General features: G+C 47.7%; 1 protein-coding gene across 6 annotated transcripts in view; it reads left to right on the top strand.

Annotated features, from left to right (window-relative positions):
* The first annotated feature begins 4,080 nt into the window (after window positions 1–4,080).
* The window catches only part of LIN28B (lin-28 homolog B), a 90,940-nt gene continuing 76,174 nt past the window's right edge, over window positions 4,081–18,846 (top strand). Inside the window, exons 1-3 of one of the 6 annotated variants that reach the window (XM_048937128.1) lie at window positions 4,081–4,218; window positions 13,189–13,237; window positions 17,870–18,054. In XM_048937128.1, the coding sequence (XP_048793085.1) occupies window positions 13,204–13,237; window positions 17,870–18,054 (219 nt within the window). In that variant the 5' untranslated portion in view covers window positions 4,081–4,218; window positions 13,189–13,203. Of the gene's footprint in view, window positions 4,219–12,913; window positions 13,238–16,761; window positions 17,123–17,462; window positions 17,562–17,866; window positions 18,055–18,846 lie in introns of those variants that run through there. The other 5 variants (XM_048937126.1, XM_048937127.1, XM_048937130.1 and 2 more) reach the window with 5 other exon arrangements.

The following is an 18,846-nucleotide window of genomic DNA, read 5'->3' on the forward strand; positions in this document are numbered from 1 at the left end:
TTGTGCCAGGAGGGGCTCTTGTCTATTGCTACTGCTTTTGATGAGTTAGGAAAAAAAGCTAAATACTGATCTTCCTGATCACCATTTGATACCTTGGATAGTCAGTTTCCACAACTCCGTTTCTGCACCAAGCTAAATACCGAGAATGATCTCAGCCTTCATTCCAGTTGAAGGCTGAGATTCAGCCTGGCACAGCTAAGCCACTGAGCAAGGGCAGAAACAATCACACATTCAAAAAAGTCAAAATAGCTACTGGTTTGGAATTAAACATAGTCTTATAAAGGTGGTAAATACTAGAGGGTTAGAAAAGTCTAAAGAAGTCAACAGTTGAGATCTGGCAGATTGCTCTCAGTGGGCTGGTAACAAAGATTCGACTAAAATGCAGTTGACTTGGCTACATCTAAATAAACGTACAAAAAGGCATTTGTGATAAAATACTTTTCTTTGATTATCATATTGAATGTTTATGTGCTTAGATATTACCCTAGATTTGCAAATGGAATGCTCTTGACGATTTTATATTAAAATTTAAAGCTTTATAAAACGCTATTTGACTTTCATAAGGCTATAAAATAAAGCAGAACTGTGTATTTTGGCACGGCTTTTCCAAACTAATTTTAAAAAGAATAACTTTCTTTTTTTAGCCCCATTGGGAAAAGCAAGTAAAGGAGGAGGAAGACAGAAGAAAAATAGAAAACTCCTCAGTTACTAACATTTTCATTGGGTCATTAAAAAATTAGAACAATCCCAAAGGGCAAAGAAGGAGACTGACTAAAACCGGAAGAAAAAAAAAAGGAGAGCTCTGTAACTGCATATAGTCATTTCTAGCTGTGGCAGAGAGAGCAGCTTGGATCTTCTTTTCCTCTCCCTTCTGCGGATCCCCATCTCCTACCAATTTCCCACGGTTTTGTAGTCCATCTCCCCCACATGCTTCCCCAGTCCCTCACAACTCAACAGAAGCAGTGCTGCTGCTTCCCACAGACACAGACAACAGCTCTTTGGGCCAACAACAACTTCTTTAACTCATACTTTGTGTGCTGTGAATTACACTACGCTGGCAAATAAACCACGCAGATATGAGGAGAAACGTTCCCGGCCAGCGAGTCTCTGATTTCTAGATTTGGCTCTTTATCCCTTGTACAGTCCAGATCTCAGGAGACCCTTTCTCTTAATATATTTTTTTTCCTCATCCTGGCCTGGCATTTGTCTTTTTTCCTTTTGACTCTGACAGCTTCTTCCTTCAAGATTCCAGGGTGTTAGCAGTAAGGGTCACTAAAAGGATGAAACAGAGAAATTCCTGATTCGCTGTTTCAGCACAAGAACTTGTCTGGGAAAAGCAGCAGCTAAAAACACTCATGAAAAGCTTTCTCTGAGGTTCTGTAGCCCTGGCTAGAGCAGGAGGAGGGGGAGTGTGAGAACTGTGCACATTCACTTCAGAACCAAGTGTTGAAAGTGATTTGGGTATTCTATGTTACAGCCAAATCCTTGTAGATTGTAGCTGTTCAGAAAGCCCCTCAGCATGCACACACTGGAGTTAGGCAGAGCTCAGCCAGCTTTGGATGGAGCAACCACACAGGCAGCAGAAGGCATTTTCCTGTCTCTGTACCAGAGTACCTGCTCACAAGGACTATTAAACTGCTTTGAAGAACACCATTTTTTAGCTGGACAAAACTTATCTTTTTAATCTTCCTCTTATAAATGACTGCAGAAAAGAGCCTACAATGGAAGGCGTGGAAAATCTAAATCCAAAGAGCTATCTTGTTGAAGACATAATTGGAAAATTTGGGGCAATTTGAGTATTATCTGACAAAAATACTCTTGCCTATAAGAAATAACATTTCATAAAATATTGCAGGCTAAACTACGAACAGTCTCAGGCTCTGACTAAGCCGCAAAAAGCATGAACAATGGAGGAGCTGGAAATTTGGAGATGATATTGTCAGAACAGAAAATAGTTTGGCCAAAGCAACACACAAAGATGGATAAATGTAGAAGGATGGGAAACTGGACACAAAGCTGAGAAAGCCAAAGACTCTCTTCAGGATAATGTGAGTACACACACATTCAGCTGTGAGCAGCAACAGGAATGGAACGGGATCAGCCCTTCTCAGTCTAACACCTCTGGGTTTGGACCAGTCTTCAGAAGGTGCCAAGGAAGGCGTTACTTGGAACCTCAGAAACTTCCTCCCTATATCAGTTCCTTCTTTCTAAACATTCAATAACTCCCAAAGAGGGAGACACCATTAAAAAAAGGGAAACTGCATCATTTATTGAGTGTCAGGGCTTTTTTTTGTTTTTAAACTGAAGTGAAAAGGCTTTAGTTAATCTCACTAGGAAAATGATATATTCCATGTACATTTCCATGGACTATTCCAGACAATATTTTGTATAGCAGCCCAACACAAATGCCCTACTTAATTTGGTTTGCTTTGAGTGGAATGTATATTACTAAAAATTAAAAGCACTTTTTCAAGCACTGCTTTATTTTTTTTTTTTTTCTTCCAAAATATCTTCAATGCTTTTTTTCCCCTCAGTGGCAGCATGTCATTAACAGAAAGTCTTAAAAAAAAGTCTTGTATTTCATGAAAATTGATAGATCTGTTTAATCTGCCTTCGAAGAAACAAATTTTCCACCCACTTTCAGGGGAAAACCTACGAGCAAACAGTAACCCTAAGTTGAGAAACTGACTGTAGCAGGGAAGCATTCACTTTCACAGTCTTTCAAACTATTTGCAGCTCAGTTATTTCTTGAAAGAATTCAAAAATTGTTTTAGTTTACATCCATAACTTGTTTGATAAAAACTTGCTGTAAGATTCAACCTTGCTGAATGCACAGCTCTGAAGCAGACAGGCAGACTTCTTTAACTTAAAAAAATAAGTCAAAATACAGAGGCCAGGAATGCACTTTTCCTCATCTACAAGGGATAAAGGAAAAAAAAATTAGATTTAAGTTCTGGCCACAGAGTTTTTTGGTGGGCTTTTGTTGTTGTTGTCGCTTGGTGGTGTTTGGGTCTTTATGCTTGGCCCTGTTTAGTTTGTTTTTTTTTTTTTTTTTCTGAAAAGATCATGCACCCTTAAACTACCAGCAAAATATTGCTAGATATGCGTTAGAGTAATATAGTTCTATGTCAAGTTCTATGCCTAAAGATTTCTTTATATAATTCTCTACACCTGCAGCCACAAACACAAAGTTTTAGGTAATATAGTCAAGTTTTAGGAGTACTAGCAAGACATGGCTACTTAAATCTCATCTACGAAACATGAATAAAGCAGTTTTGTAGAGGTTATGTTTAAGTTATAGAGTCACAGAATAGTTCATGTTGGAAAAGCCTTCTAAGACCAACCAACCCACCCCCACCATGCCCAACAACCACATCCCTCAGTGCCACATCCACACGTTTTTTGAACGCCTCCAGGGATGGTGATTCCACCACCTCCCCGTGCAGCCTGTGCCACTGCCTCACTGCTCTTTCTAAGAAGAAATGGTTCCTAATATCCAACAGATGTAAGTCTGTGGCAGACAGTGACTCCTACACTCCTCTGCCCACCACAAGACATTTTTCAGCCAAGTAGGGCAGAATACTGAGAGCACCTATTACACCAGCTGAGGTTGCCCTCTTTGCTACACTTTCTTCATGAAAAGGAAATTAAACGCTGTGCACGCTGACTAGGCTATGATAGGACTCTTAATTGTGCTGAAAAAGTCCTCCTAGAGCCTCAAAAATGAAACCTACAAAGCAAAACCCAACAATGGGAAATTGCGGCCAAAGAAGGCAGCCCGACGCCTAATGACAGTACTCCAGAGAAAGGAGACCTACAACCCATCCAGCCTCAGCGCCGGGCCGCAGCCTCAGCCGGCTCCCAGGGGCGCGGAGGCCGCCGCCCCGCCCCGCCCCGCCCGCGGCTCGCGCTGCCCTCGAGCGCCCCCGCGCGCAGCCGCCGGGCTCCCGCCCGGAGGAGGGCGGCGGGCAGCGGGCAGGTGCGCGGCGGCGGCTGCGGCGTGAGGCAGCGTTGGGGCCGCGTCTGCCCGCCGCCCGCCCGCCCCGCCGGCCGCTCCCTGCCGCCCCCGCGGCGCGCCTCTCCTCGTCCGCCGCGCCCTCCCGGCGGTCGGCAAGGCGAAGCCCACTCCGGTGCCCGTCGGCGGGTCCGTGCCTGGCGCTCGCCTCCCCTCCGCGGCACAGCAGCCCCGCTCAGCCTGGCCACCATGGCGCGCGGGAGGTAAGCGAGCTCCTTCACCTCTCCTCCGCGGGGTTGCGCAGCAGCCGGCTCTCACCCTCCCGCCTCCGCGGCACCCGCGCGGGAAGAGGGCGGCGGGCGACTCCGCCGCGGCCGGAGGAAAAGTTGCGCCGCGGAGCGCGCGGTCCTGTGCGGCCGCCGGTGGGGCGGGTGTACTTCCGGGTTCACACCTTTTTTTCCCTTCGCCTTCGGGCCGCCCGGAGGGGAGCCGCCGCGCAGGTGCCGGGTGGTGGCGGCTCCCTCCCGGGCGGGGCGGGGTGTGGCGGCGCCGCCCGCCGGGAATTGGGAACGGCGACCGCTGATGGACGGCGCCTCGCGCGGGGGGCAGCCGGGCCCGGCGGGGCGCTGCGGCTGCACGACGCCAGGGGGCGGCCCTGCCGCGGCATGGGGGGGGGGGGGGAGGCCGAGCGGGGAGCGCGCGGTGGGGGGCCGCGAGTGCGGGCGGCGGAGGGGCCGCCATCTTGAATGGCTCCCACCGCTCTGCGGGCGGCACGGGGTCGGGAGTGCGGGGAGGGGAGGGGGAGGCGCGGGAAGGGCGGACTCGGCAGGTAACGGTGGCGATGTGAACAAATAAAGCGCGGAGTGCCGCCGGGCCGCCTGGTTCTCCGCGTCTGCTCTCAGGGCTGGGGCGGGGGCGAGGCGGCCGCTGCTGCTGCTGCTGGGGATGCGCGGCGGTGCTCAGCCCGCCCTGCCTGCTCGCGTTTCGGCATGCAGCCGTGTTCGGGTACAGCGGTTGGGCTGTGGTAAATGACGCAACGTCAGGTAAACAGTGGGCTAATTGAAAAAATAACAGCAGCACGTGTAGGTGTTTTGTCCAAGGTATTACGAATTATGGCATGGCTCATGTCAGCCTATGAATCTGAGAACTCCAGGTTTGTGTTAAACCTCTTTCTGCTCTAACGTGAGGGAATTACCCGTTGTAATCTGATGAACATATTGCCCTGAGATGTGGTACATTCATGACATCCCTTCCTTAGCTTGTGTGTAGGTGTGAGCACATGGCGTCCAGCCTTTGAGCAGCAGGGAGGGCACAGCATTGCCGCGTGCCCATCTCTGTACAGATGGCACGCTGCTCTCTCACATGCATGTTCTGCTCCCTTTTCTTATAGGCCATGTGTTGGGGTTGGGTTTTCTCACCCCATAGCCTGCTTTGGTATTTCACCTCTTGCACGCAAGCACCGTGAACACTCAAAAGAACAGAAAAGCATCTGTCGTGAGCAACGTTGGTTGACAGGAAAATAATTGTAGTTAAGTTTGGTTGTAGTTAAGTTCAATGTAATCGTGTATAGTTTCAGCAGCATTCACATATAATACTGTATGAAAATGCAGTATTGCATGTTGGGTTCATTCCTGTAGTAGGCATTGTTTTACAGAACTACAGTGGTCACTTATTTTTAAAACATACTTCAAAAGCTCAAAAGCAAACTTGGTAGAGTTTGTAAAGAAGCAGAGCTGCGAAGCCTGTTTGGAAAACAATTTATAAGATGTGCAGGTAAGCCACGGTGCTTCAAAGAGTGACAGTGTGCTGTCCCCTCAGTACAAAGCAGTAATAATCTGTAGTGAATTAAATTGTTGCCTTAATAATTAATACAGCAGGAAGCCCTGTTGCCTTTACTGTAGTGAAGCAAATGCTGTGGGTAGCAGCAAGAGCAGTGCCTGGGGCTGGTGTTGATGCTGTAGCAGAGATGCAGCTGCAGTAGTGCCTGTATCGCTATGGCAGACAGCGGTCCTATTGAAAGCACGTTCTGCAAAGCGCGTGTGCCTCCATCCCGGTGTCGGCAGAGCTGTGCTTTTTTTTCTTTTAAATCTGAAAACGTGTTTTCTGGCATGCCTTAAGAAAAGAGGAAATAGTGGTAAGTACGTGAAGAAAGAACGCAGGCTCCCTCCGTCCTAGGCCCGAGCTCTCGCTGTCCTACTACCGCACGGACACAGCTGGCCGCCGGTCGCGCGAGCCGCTGTTGGCAAGGAGAGCCGCGTTTGGGCAGCGCCGCGGCGTCTCGCACGGTCCCGGCGCGGCGGGCGGGAGGCACTCGGTGCCCGCGCCGCGAGCTGCCGGCTGTCGCTGGCCGCAGTGCTGAACGCCGCCCGGCCCGGCCCGCGGCGCCGTGGGTGCTGTGCGCGGCGGGAGGGCGGCCGTGCGGGGCGCGCCAGGGCCGCGGCACGGAGCGCACCGCCGGCAGCCGTGTTGGAGCGCGCCGTGTCTCTGCGGCGCGGAATGCTGGCGGTGAGATCGATCGCGGAGCTTTCTTGTTCGGAGAATGAGTCCTTCCGGCAAGAGAGATTTTTATGTAGACAACTTACAAAGAATAACGTTACTTACGCAAAATGGAAGTGGAGCTGAAGCTGGCCACCGTGCAGGAGATTGCCGTTCGCTGCCTGTAACCGCACGTTTGGTTTATGAGAGGACGTTCTGAAAGCTGATAGCAAACCAGCACGTAGTGATGGGAGTGAAATAGCTGGTGACAGCGCAGAGAAAGCTCGGGCAGGCAGGTATCGGTCAGCAGCAGCATACACAAACACAAGGGGCTTCCCTTTCTCTCTGTAAAAAGGGACATCATGTTTAGAAAGATGTGCAACCCTAAGTATTATATTTTTTTATTTTTTCTCTTTAATGTGCTTAGGCATCTCCAGGGCAGTTTGAAAAAAAAAACAAAACAACAAGGTTTGCTGTTGTTTTGTTTTTTTTCCTGCACACAGACAAGTGTTCACTCACTGTCATTGCATGCTGGCTGTTTCCAATGCAGCTGTGTGATTAAAAAAAAAAAAAGCCACTGTGGCTTGATGCATAGGTGTTAAAAAAAGGAAAACAACCCGTGAGGTTGCGTATGAGAGGACAGAAATGTAAAAAGTATGCTGCTTTTTTAGCATTTGGCTTCTAAAAATAGAACCAATTGATATGCAAGGTCTTCGAATTAAAGGTCAAAGGTGACAAACCAGGACAAAGGTCACGCAGCTCATTTTCAAGCAATCAGTTTCTGGTTTTTTCATGGTTGAACAAAAGCTTAATTATACAGAAAAGCCGGGGCTGTGATATTAACTAGTCGATTTTAACAGAGAACTCGGGGTAGTTTTGCACTATTCCCTCCTTTCTGTGATGTGCTTTAATACTACATACGTGCTGCTGATGCAGATACGAGTTTGACTGCATCAATAAACGGCTTTAAACGTTTAATGTTTAATAGTTTGTTGTTTGTATTTACAACTCATACATGAAAACTGAGACCAGAAACTAGCCACTTCCAGTAATCTCAGTGGAAAAAAGTCTGTCCCAGTGCTATGTACTACAATTTCAATGGAGTTAGAGTGCAGGTATTTGCATTTTGGGATTGGTGCCTCTCTCAATGATTTCTAGCAAAGCGCTTCCAAGAAGTCCAGCTTGTGCTCTGCAGCATTTTGCATGGCAGTGGGCAGTAATTACATAGACCTGGAAACTGTTCATTTAATTACCGTGTATATGTGCTTGTCATTTTGCGATGTGCAGCACCGTATTCTTTCACTAACTAAGACTGAATTCTATTTGAAGGTATCGTTTCAGTACTTTTATTAATAAGACCACATATAAATCAAATCATATTTCCTGAACGTGTTTAATAAACATTATGTGGGTAATACTGGATATATGTTTACACCACATGCAGTATTGCAACATACGCCCATAAATTTCACTGTTAAAATTTGCATCCTCCCTGGTATTTTTGTATCCCATTACACCTGTCCTATTTTCTTCTTGACACTCAGTCTCCTGCACCTACTTTGATGTGTGCACTGACTTTTTCAAAGAGCTCGTGACTTTTCAGTTATATGCCACCAACATCCCTATGTAGTTTTTTTTCTGGTTTGAATTTATGAGCTGGCTGTACCAAAATGTATAAACAATGGCCACTGCATTACTGTATTTGCTTGGTTAAATGGTGAGTCAGAAGGCTGCATGTGTACAGCTACTGTTCCTTCCAGTTAAAATCAGAAAAATGCAGTGTGCCCCCCTGTGCAATCCATGCTTCTGGGAAAAAATGATAGTGGTGCTTAAAATAGTGAGCTTCTGTTTTCCTGTTGTAACCTTTGGTTTGCCTGTTTCATTCCTTGCTGAATCTCTGTATTCACAGCAGTATTTGCTCATTGCACTTTAAAATACAAATAACAGGGGAAAAAAAAAAAAGATCTCTATTAAAAGCTCATTCTCAAGTATTAACTCAGCGATCCGAGAAAAAAATAATGTAATGGCGTGTAACAATAAAATAGAAATATGTGCAAGGGAAAGGATATGCCACAGGTTCCGTGTAAGTTCCATAAAAACAATTATTAGCATAATGTAGAGTATTATTATTATACTTCAGCATGGAGAGGAGGTTTGAGCAAACCATGCTGAAATTATTGTACAAAATCAAACCAAAGTCTGTAGAATCTTTTCTTAATACAAGTCATTGTAGCACAGTTGCTTTCGATGGGCTGGTGTTAAACTCCTGGTTGGTGAGAGTGCTTTTGTACTAAATGAAAATTATAAATTATGCAGTTCATTACTTCTAAACTTGGTTAAACAATGGTTTTACATGGAGAAAAAGCATACAGAATTCTGGGTTAAAACTGTGATGTTTTTACATCAGACAGGAATGATAGACATTCAATTTGGTGTAAGCTTGGAGAATGGGGAAAAAAGGTTTTCCTTTAACTAAAAACTCAAATATTGAATTTGCCTTCTTACCTTTGTAGGTGTACACATCTTTCTTCCTTTAGCCTTCAAAATATCTCTCTGCAGGGCTTTATTTGTATTGTTTTGTTTGCAGAGAAATTTTATTCTCTGTCTGTGAACTTAGAAATCAATGTAGTTTCTCACACACAAAAATAAGTACAATATCTGAAAAACATACTGATCTACCAATAGATTTAGGATTGTGGCTTTTAAAGTTGGTGGGTTTTGTGGTTTTGTTTTTTTTTTACATAAAAGGAATTAGTTTAAAAGTAATAATGATTAAAAAAAAAAATCAGTCTGAAAGCAAATGAATGCCATCAGAAGGAAGGTTGTTTCTCATGATTTCATTTGCTTAGAAGCATACAGGACCTACAGTAAATGAATTTGTGGCAATTTCAAAATGCCCATGGTAACCATGAGTGGGATCAAAGCGCTGCCAACAAAAACGAAGCAGGAAAAGCAGCAGTAGGAGAGGTGTTGGTTGCACTTTTCTTAATCATGTATTTTGAAAATGTTGTCTTTGAATCTTATAAAACATGAGCTGCAACATATTTCATTGGTTTTTATGAAGTAATTACTGTTTGGCTGCTTAACCTTTGTACAGCTAAATGCAGACTGCATGAAATGAAGGATTAAATAAATGAAATACTCCTAAGAACTGGGGTTATCCAGTGCCTGTTTTAAAATATATATATATATATTGTTCAGGACATTCCTTTAGTATATATTATTAAAACTCTAAGTTAGATGAATCCTAAATACTTTAATGCAAAAATACAGTCCATATGAATATAACAGCAGTATTTCATTTTAAAGAGAAATCCTATTTCCTATATCCTATAAAAAAAAATTGCATCCTATTCAAACTGTAACTATCCTACATCAGATCAGTTACAAAATAGGACCCAATGAATAAAAACTGGGTTTTTCCTAGCTATTGTTTAGTGAATTTTCTTGAATCAGCAGTTTTGAAGTATTTCAGCATTGATGCTTGGAATTCTCACATGTGCTCAACATGTACTCTCTCGCCAATATTTTAAATAAATTTTTGCCTAGACTAAATTAAATTGTGAGAACATCCACATATTTTTTACCGGTGTAATTCCATAAGGATACCGACAGCTGAGCATCCATCTTCAGGAGTCTTTTGTTGTGCATTTCATTCTCACTATTTTACATAACGAAACGAAAACAGAAGAAGAGTTAAAACAAGGAGAACTCCCCAGGAACATATCCATTATTTAGAAGTCCACATTAAAGAACACAGGTGAAAATTCTTAGAACAAGTTAATTCAGAGTGTAAGGCAATGCTCACTCATGATTTCTGAAGCCAAAGTACGGTGAGCACAGTGCTTCAGCCAGCAGCCAACAACTGTAAGCAAAAGATAACAATTTTTTGATTGGTTAAAAATACAGACAACAAATTGGTTATAAAGTGTGTTTTCTAACTTAATAGAATTTGACCAAAATAAAAATTTAAAACAGTAAAAACAGATACTGCATGCTCCTCCTATACTTGGGTTCTGTATATAGAGGTTTTAAATTTTGGATGTATTTTGTAGCATTCATCCATTTAAGCCTTTACTGCTGATGAGCTCTGCTAAAGAGCTCCCTTAACAGTGCATGTTTTCCCCTGTTCCTCGTTTGTTACAGCATGAAGTATTGCTAGTTTTCTCCTCCTTCCCTCACTGTAGGTAGTGCTTAAAGTAGCCATTCCTGGAAAAAAAAAAACACAAAAACTTGTGGCTTTAAATCAGTCTGCTTGCTATCACTGCCTGTGAAAGAAGCAGGGTTAGCCTCTGAAATTTCATTTTTGACTTATTTTTCAAGGAAACCACATAACTTATTTAATGGAGTAACTATGTATGTCAATTTTACTTTCATCTGAGGAAATTGCATTTCTGAATCTCTCAGGCAGCAAACTTCCCCACACTAATGGGTTTATGATGTGAAAATCAAAACACTGCTTAGCAAAGAGACTTTTTAAACAAAATCATGTATAAACTTATTGATCAGTGGAAGATAGCAGTAAGAAGTCATAAAAAAAAAATAAACGATACAAGCTGCTAAGCAAGTTGAAAAGCAAGCAATGTGCTACTTGTAAAGAGGTGTGGATTGCTTTTGATGTCTATCAGTACATCTTTAATTGTTTTGCAATAATTCCATATGGTGTTCAGCTGCACCTGTATCCTTCTGCACACTGTGAGTGCAGAGCTGGGGCTGCTTTCAAATAGGGAACCTTTTTTTCTAAAATATCTTGCTGTTTAGAACTTAACTCCTAAAAGTCATTTATTATACAAAGTTGTAAAGTTCATGTAAATGCCAAAATAATTTCAGAACTAACAAGCATAAGTGTTTTCTTTCTTTTATTTTGTACAGTATAAGGGGGTGTAGGAAAGTTGGTCATCAGTCCTTTCAGAGCCCAGCCTGCTTCCCTTTAAGTCAGTGACTGAATTCTTGTAGATTGCAGTGGGATGCAGCAAAATACATACTGCTGAGTTTTTCATTTAAGCTGTCTGGATTAAATGAGTTCCTAAAATGCTCAGGCTCTTCCATACTAACATCCCTGGTGGTAAGTTCTGTGCATCTTACTGGGAAGTTATTTAAAACAACTACTTTATAAATAAATAGATAAAATTGCATGTCCTTCCTTCTACTTAATAATGTGGTATGTTTATGTAGTATTTTCAAACATGCAGTGCTTAGAAAGGCTTTGGAACACTGATAATGGAAAGAAGAGTAACGTGTTTGTGCTGTTTTCTACCACAGTTTTTAAGAACTGTGCTTTATTTTTAGTCCTTTCATAAACGGAGGCAGACTTCACGTCAAAGCCAAGAACAGATCCTTTACTCTATGCTTGCATATTTCATTATGTTGCATAAATAATGCAAGTAAATCCGAAAGACACAAAAGCCACATAGCCACAGGTTGGCTGAACAAAGAAGCAAACACAGAGATTGGACTATAGTGCTTGAAGGTGTAAAAGCAGGGTTAGGTTCAATGTAGAGCACAAGTCCACACAATTCTTACGAAAAACCCAGTTATTACCAAGGGGGAGGGGCAGAATTTGCTTTCTGCTGTCATTGCACAGAAAGGAAAGACAGCGCCACACCATTTTCCAATTCCCAGCATTGTAAGGGACACAGAATGATTGGGCTTGGGGGGAAGAGGAAGCCTGAGAAATTTGATTCTCATTTGTCTTTGATAATTCATCTTCTGGCTTTGCTCACTTCTAGTGGAATATTCTTCCCTCCCACTCAGGAAAAACAGGGGTCAAGCCACACTCTTCCATAGTGAAAAAGACAAATCTTAGATTTCTCTAAAAGAAAAGAGAATCCGTCTTACATCTAAATAGGAAGATACGTGCTTTGGTCGCATTTTAGTTAAAGTAGATTAACCAAAAGGTAGGAAAGGGTGACAAGTGGACAAGTTTGTAGCAGGTGAGTTTGTGCATGCTCCTGCCTCTTCACCTTTCTTGCTTTGAACAAATTTGGATAGCCTGGCTCACAGGATTACACAAACCCAAGGTCTTTTCCTCCATGCTTCCCGCTGTCTGTGATACTTGGTTTCTGCATGGTATTTTATTGTACAAACTTACCCAGGCCTCGCTCAGCTAGGTCAAAAGTGTACTTTCCATGGAGTTTTGGTAAAGCTAAACATCTGTACTTTTGTGAATAATTCTGTTTGGGATGTAGAATGTAGCTTTGTTAAAATTACACTGTAATTCTCTATCTGATTTAACTGAAAATATTTTTCTCAAAATGGCACTGAGTTACAGTTTTGAAAGGAAAGATACCAAACAATGTCTTTTTTATCACTTTTTAATATCATGTATCATGTATGACTGAGCGCTTAATTTGTACTATTTACACATAGGAAAGACAAGAGTCACTTGTTCTTAAGTTACCTACTAGCTTTAAATATTGATAAAGGGAAAGAACAGCTTCCACTGCCCTGCAAATCTGTGTCTCTTCCTTCTGTTGCCATCAGATGCACAGCTTGCTTGAGCGTGGTAAAAGGGAGGATGCTTTTAAGGATGCTTTAAAAAGAGAGACTCGGCTGGTTTTCATGCTATGTCTTGGTTATCTCCTGGCGTTTCTGATGAGCTAGGTAAGTCTCACAGCCCGTACGGTTACAGGTCACTTCACAGAGCCAAGTACCGGCATTTTATGGCCTTTTAATGAGCCGTTAAACTGGAGAAGAGGTAATTAAATATGGAACTCGGTACAATGTACACAGCACTGACTCCAGCTCTCTGATTCTAGGTTCCTCAGAAGACGATGAGGTCATTCAAGAAGGTCTCCTCAGGCTCAGGTCAGTCCTTTCTGTAGCATCTTACATGGCTCGTTTTGTATCTGTGAAACTGCAGTTTTGTAGTACTTCTGTCCCACTGCCTCAGTTCATTTACTTTTCTGAAAGAATCATTGGTTTCATCCACAAGCTTCAGAGTTCTTGCTTGACGTACTTTGAATACGACAAGTAAACCATTCTATAGAGGAAGTTGATTTGGCGTAGCATACCTTTGGGTACCTGCTGTAAAGTATGAGCCCAGATGCTCAGGAGCTGCCACAAAGGCGCGCTTCCCAAAGGCTCTGCTCAGTCGCTAAGATCCCAACTCGGCGAACTACTTCCATGGCGCCTTCGAATCGCTGCTGCGGTGGGACGCTGCCTTCTCCCGCCCCCACGGGCTCTCTCCCGGGCGCCCGCCCGCTTGCCGCGGAGCATGCGCGGAGCGGGAGGCGCGGAGCTCCCGCGGAGGGGAGCTGCGCCGCTGAGGGGCGGTGGCTGCGCGCTCTCGGCCCGGCTGAGTCCCGTAAGCCGGCTGGGATGGGTTCCCACCTGTGTGCGCGCCGAGGCACGCGGGGACTGCGTGGAACGGCGCTCCGGAGCTGAGGGATGCGTGCTCGGCGTCGGCGGACGCCCCCAGTCGCCCCCATTAGGGACACGGGCTGCCGCGCGGACGGCTCCCGGAGGGCGCTGCTGTCTGCCTGGCACTGGCGAGCGTTGCCTCCGCGCCTCCCGCCTCGGGACAGCCGGAGCGCAGCGGAGCTCGTTTAATTCGTTTCATGGTTAGAAAAGTTTCTCGGGGGCCGTTCGTTAAACGCCACCTTCCCGCCTCTGAGGGGAGCCGCTTTTTCTGGGGGCGTCGAATGGAGAATGGAAAGCGGCGCTCCGCGTGGGGGTGTGGCGGGGCACAGCCGCCACCTCAGACGTCCTCCCGGGGTGTTGGCGACGGAAAGCGGGTCCCGGAGCCGTGGAGCCGCTGCCGACAGCGGAGCGCGGCGGGCGGCGCAGAGCCTGCCCTCGGGCCGAGCGCTGCGCGGCGTCTGTGCGCGGCGGAAAGGAGGGAGCGGCTTCGGGCGCCTAGGTGAGGCGTTTTGGCGGGAAGAGCCGCTGCCTCGGGAGCTCCACCGCCATCACGTCGAGTCCCGCGGGTGGGTCGGGAGCTGGGCCGCGGGGCCACCTGAAACCGGCCCGGCGGGCAGCCTTCCGTCTTTGATCTCTTTAGTGGATCTTCCGGGCTGAGCGAGACCCGGGCCCGGGGTCCCCGCCCTCGGAGGCTCTGCCCTCTACACGCTGTCGTTCCCCAGCTCTCCGGGGCAGGGGGCGCTGACCGGCGTAGGGCAGGAGGGCGGCCCCGCCGACCCCCGCGGGGAGGGGCTTTCCCCTCTCTGAGAGGAGGACGGCTCGGATGCAGCGAGGCTGTAGCCGTGGCTCCGCTTCACGTGCAAGCCCGGGGTTGGTTCGGAGGCACGAGGAGTGCTGCCGGGTTTGTGTCGCTTTTGCCGTCATTGTCGATGTAGTTCTGTGTGGGTTTTCGGGGGGGAGGAATGGGGGGGTGTCTTTTTTTTTTTTCCTTTTTTTAAGGATAGAAGTAATCGGAGTTAGGACTTTAAAAGTTTTAGGAGTGTGGCGATTAAACTATCGCCGCTGGTTATGTAGTTTCAAGTGGGCTCGCAGTGCGTTTATGCAGACAACGATCCGCTTCCTGTAGTTGTCTTTATCCAAATTAGCATCTCTGTAGCGAAACGAGAGGACAGAAACACCTCTGTGCCTGCGGGCTGCTGCCATTCAGCTAACTTCGCCCTGACCCTCTCTATGGGCTTCTTCCCGTTTATTCCCTGGGCTGCCCGCCCCCTCCAACGGGAAAAATTAGGGCTGATTCTCAGCGAATGGGTTCTGTGAGGGCATCGCTGGGCGGTGCTCCGCTGTTCTTTCTTCATTCTTTTCTTTTTTTATTCTCTTTCTGTTTTCTCCCTCCCTCTCTCTCCGCAGCCCCCCGGCTGCCACAGCTCTCTCTCAGCACTTGAAAGGCCGATGTCCCCGCAGGAAATGAGTGAGCCGATAACATCTGACACCGCCGCCCGGTCCGGTGACCCCGACCTTAATTCCACTAATACTGGAGGCCTGAAAATCGCAGGAAAGTCTCCTTGCACGTACGCTCCCCCGTTTCACAAAACCTGCATTTATTTTGCAGCGTAAAAACATCACAACAAATATAAGTGCGGTTACCAATCCCTCGTTTTTATTAATCGAAAAAACATCACATAATTAATTTTATTTTAAATGGAAGGTACTGAGCAGGGACGTTTTGGAACATTTGATGGGCTTGAGCAGCTTTTGTGCCTGTTCATCTTACACGCTCCCATCCGAGGGGTCTTCATTGCCATGTGTATGGAGTGTTTTTTGAAAGAGGGGCAGAGGGAGCTCCTAATTTTGGGTCGTTCTGCTGCTCTGGGAGTGGTCTCAGACACTTCCAGCCGGTGTTGTAAGCATTTTTCCCGCAGGTGACCTGAATTTCTCCTCCATGGCTGAGGTTTCACGCGCGTTAACATCTCCTATATTTGTTACATATACAAATCGTCACGGCCATAAGATCCAACCATATAAAATTACAGAGATTTAATATGGTAAAATAATCGCTGTCGCACGGAGGGAGGAGGCTAAGAGCAGAGGGGAGCAGTGCTTGGAGCAGCTCGGCGCAGGAAGCCGACCGCAGAAGTAACCTCTGGGAAACGTCCGGCTGGAGGCTGCGGAGGAATTCAGGGCTGCAGCCCGCTCACCGCTGCCGGCTCGGCGGGGGCACCGAGGGGTGCGGACGGGTGATGGGAGAGGAGCGGAGCCCGAGGGGCGGGCGGCGTGGAAAGGGCGCGTGACGTGGTGACACGCGGGTAGGCGGCGAGAGAAAGCAAAGTCTCCTTTCGTACCTCCATGTCTACCTTTACTACGGAGGAGATGAGAGTGATGGGGAGCGGCGCGGCGCGCTCTTTCTGCGCGTTGAAGCCCGGCCGCGGGCAGCGCACGGTGCGCCCACCTGCGCGGAAGCACGGGGCCGCGCCCGCCCGCCTGCAGCGGGAATTTAGCGCAGCAGCGCCGGTCCGCGCTGTCTGTTCTCTCTTTGTCTTCCTTCTCTCGCTTTTTTTTTTTTTTTTTTTTTTTGCTTTTTTTTTTTTTTTTTTTCCGCCTTCCTCTCCAGCAAATCCTTTGCAGTTCCCCCTCCTTCTCTTTCTCCCCCCTCCCCACCGCGCTCCTGGGGAACAATCGCCGCCGCCCGAGGTTCGCTCTCCCACCAGCCCTGAAAACCGGGCTCCTATTTAGGAAGTCATTAATCACATCCCCTCCCCCGGAAAGAGATGGCGGAGAAACCTGTGAAGCCCAATGCCTCCCCCCATCCCCCTCGAGGAGCGCTCCGAAGGGCCGAGCCCGGCGCTCCTCAGGTGCCGCCCGGCCCCGCAGCTGCCGCCCGTGTGCTCCGGCCGTGTGCACGTGTAGCACCGCGGGTTCCCGCACGGCACCGCGCGGCTGAGCTGCCGAGAAGGAAAAAAAAAAAAAAAGGGAATGAAAAAAAAAAGCCGCGTTGGAAATGCCGTGTTCATTCATAAATTATTTCGGTGTGTCAGGCGCGTAGAGAAGGCGATTGGCTGCTGCAGCTTCTCCCAACCCCTTCAGGACCCGATGCGAAATTAGTAGCGAGAAAGCATGTAATTGGCAAAGTCACGTGTGCGCGGGGGGCCAGAGACCGAGCGCCAGAGAAAGGGAAAAGGCAAAAGGGGGAAAGCACGTTGGACCATGCGAGCGAAATTGGGGCTCGTGCAGACGCAGGATGTTGGGTTAAAGCAGAAGAGCACTTCGATCCAAAGGGAAAGTTTTCATCTCACGAGTTTGGAGCAGAGGGCCCGTGGGGCAACATGGCCGAAGGTTAATTTTCTTTTTCTATTGTTTTACTCCGGTTTCGTTCGCTCGCTCCCCCCGCCCTCCCTTACCCCCCCGCCCCGCATTCCCCTGTTAGCGGCCCGCGCACGGGGGCCGCCGCGGTCTCATTGTTCCGGACCGCCGCGGACCGCCCCCTCCCATTCAGCCCCGAGCGGCTCCCGGGGGCCATTGTCCGCCGACTCCGTCCGCCCGGGCCCCGTCCCGGCGGCGGGATGAGAGCGCGCCCCTACACCTGTCCCGGCCGCCGCCCGGAGCGCGTTCCGTGGAGCGATGGGCACACGCTGGGGAGCGGCGGTCGCCGCGCCGCACGTGCCGTAGCCGGCAGTACAGCCCCCCCCGTCCGCCCGCGCCGCGCCAGGAGGGACTGATTGGGCCGGGAGCCGCGCTCGGGAAATGGGATCGGTCTTAAAGCAGCAACACCCAAGTAACGTCCGAGGGCCGGGATGGGGCCGCGGATGGAGCGGTGGTGGCGAGAGGGGTCGGGCCGAGGCTGAGCCGAGCCGAGGCCTCCGGTGGACGCGTTTTGAGAGCTGACTGCCTGCTTCCTTACTCAGCAGCAAACGGGCTTCTGCCGCAGCTTGCTCTCACCGCGTTTCGTTCGCGTTTCTTTCTTTTTTTCTTTCTTTCTTCTTTAGTAACTAATTTACGCGTTGGCCAAAGGATGTTCCCAGAATTTAACTCCTCTTTGCATCTTTCTCCTTCTCTCTTCCCCTGCCCCCTCTCCCTCAGCAGGGGCGAGTAAAGGCGGTGAGGAGCCCGTGCGGCTGCCGGAGCACGAGGAGGAGGAGGAATCCCCGCTTTGGCACGGAGCCGGCCACTGCAAATGGTTCAATGTGAGGATGGGATTCGGGTTCATCTCCATGAGCAGCCGAGAGGGAAGCCCCTTGGAGTCCCCGGTTGATGTCTTTGTGCACCAAGTAAGAGCCTTTTCTGTCTTTTCTCCTCTTTGGTTGGGTGCAGCAGGGCTGTGGGCTCACGCGTAGGCAAGTAACGTGGCTCCCTCGGTATTTGGGAGCATCCGTAATTACAGAGTTGCCTTGGGTAAGTTCAATGGACAGCGTGCTGCTGGGATAAATGGCTTGTTGGCTTGTGCTCTGCAGCTGGAGATGGTTTTCCTTGGAAGTGCTTAAAAGCAGACTCCCGAAAGAAGAAATAAATACACTTTTCGTTTAGGTAACATTTGAATGCGTTTTAAAACACTGATTGTAAACCTCGAATTGCTTTTTAAAAGCGCATTTGAGATCAGTCAGTGAAATTAAGACATCGTTACGGTGTTGTTTTGCAGTAATTCAGGCCTGAGAGTGTCCCAGTGGTGCTACACTGGAACGTGGGGTTGCTTTGGCTGAGTTTTAAATACTCCCTTCCAGAAAAAAAAAACCCCAAACCAACCACTGCAGTGATGACAAAGTGAACCAAAAGCTTTCTAAGGCTTTGGGGAAGAGGCCTGTGGCTACTGGTTTGTTTCTAAGCACATCAGCGTGAGTGTGAGCACTTATGGCAGGGTGCCTTTGGATGGAGGTTGTCCACAAAGCTGTGACCCCAGAGGAGCTTTTCCCACGTTCAGTGGTTTGTGGAAAAGGTGCATGCAGATTTTCCTGGGTCTCGAGTGCTCAGAGCCCATATGAGATGGGCATGGGACCGTTCAAGGTTAGCCAGGGGCATGCCAAGGAGGCAGAAAGGCCCCTTAACTTTTGGCATGGTTGTCCATT

This window comes from Lagopus muta, chromosome 2 (genome assembly GCF_023343835.1).
Source record: "Lagopus muta isolate bLagMut1 chromosome 2, bLagMut1 primary, whole genome shotgun sequence".
Taxonomy (NCBI): Eukaryota; Metazoa; Chordata; class Aves; order Galliformes; family Phasianidae; genus Lagopus; species Lagopus muta.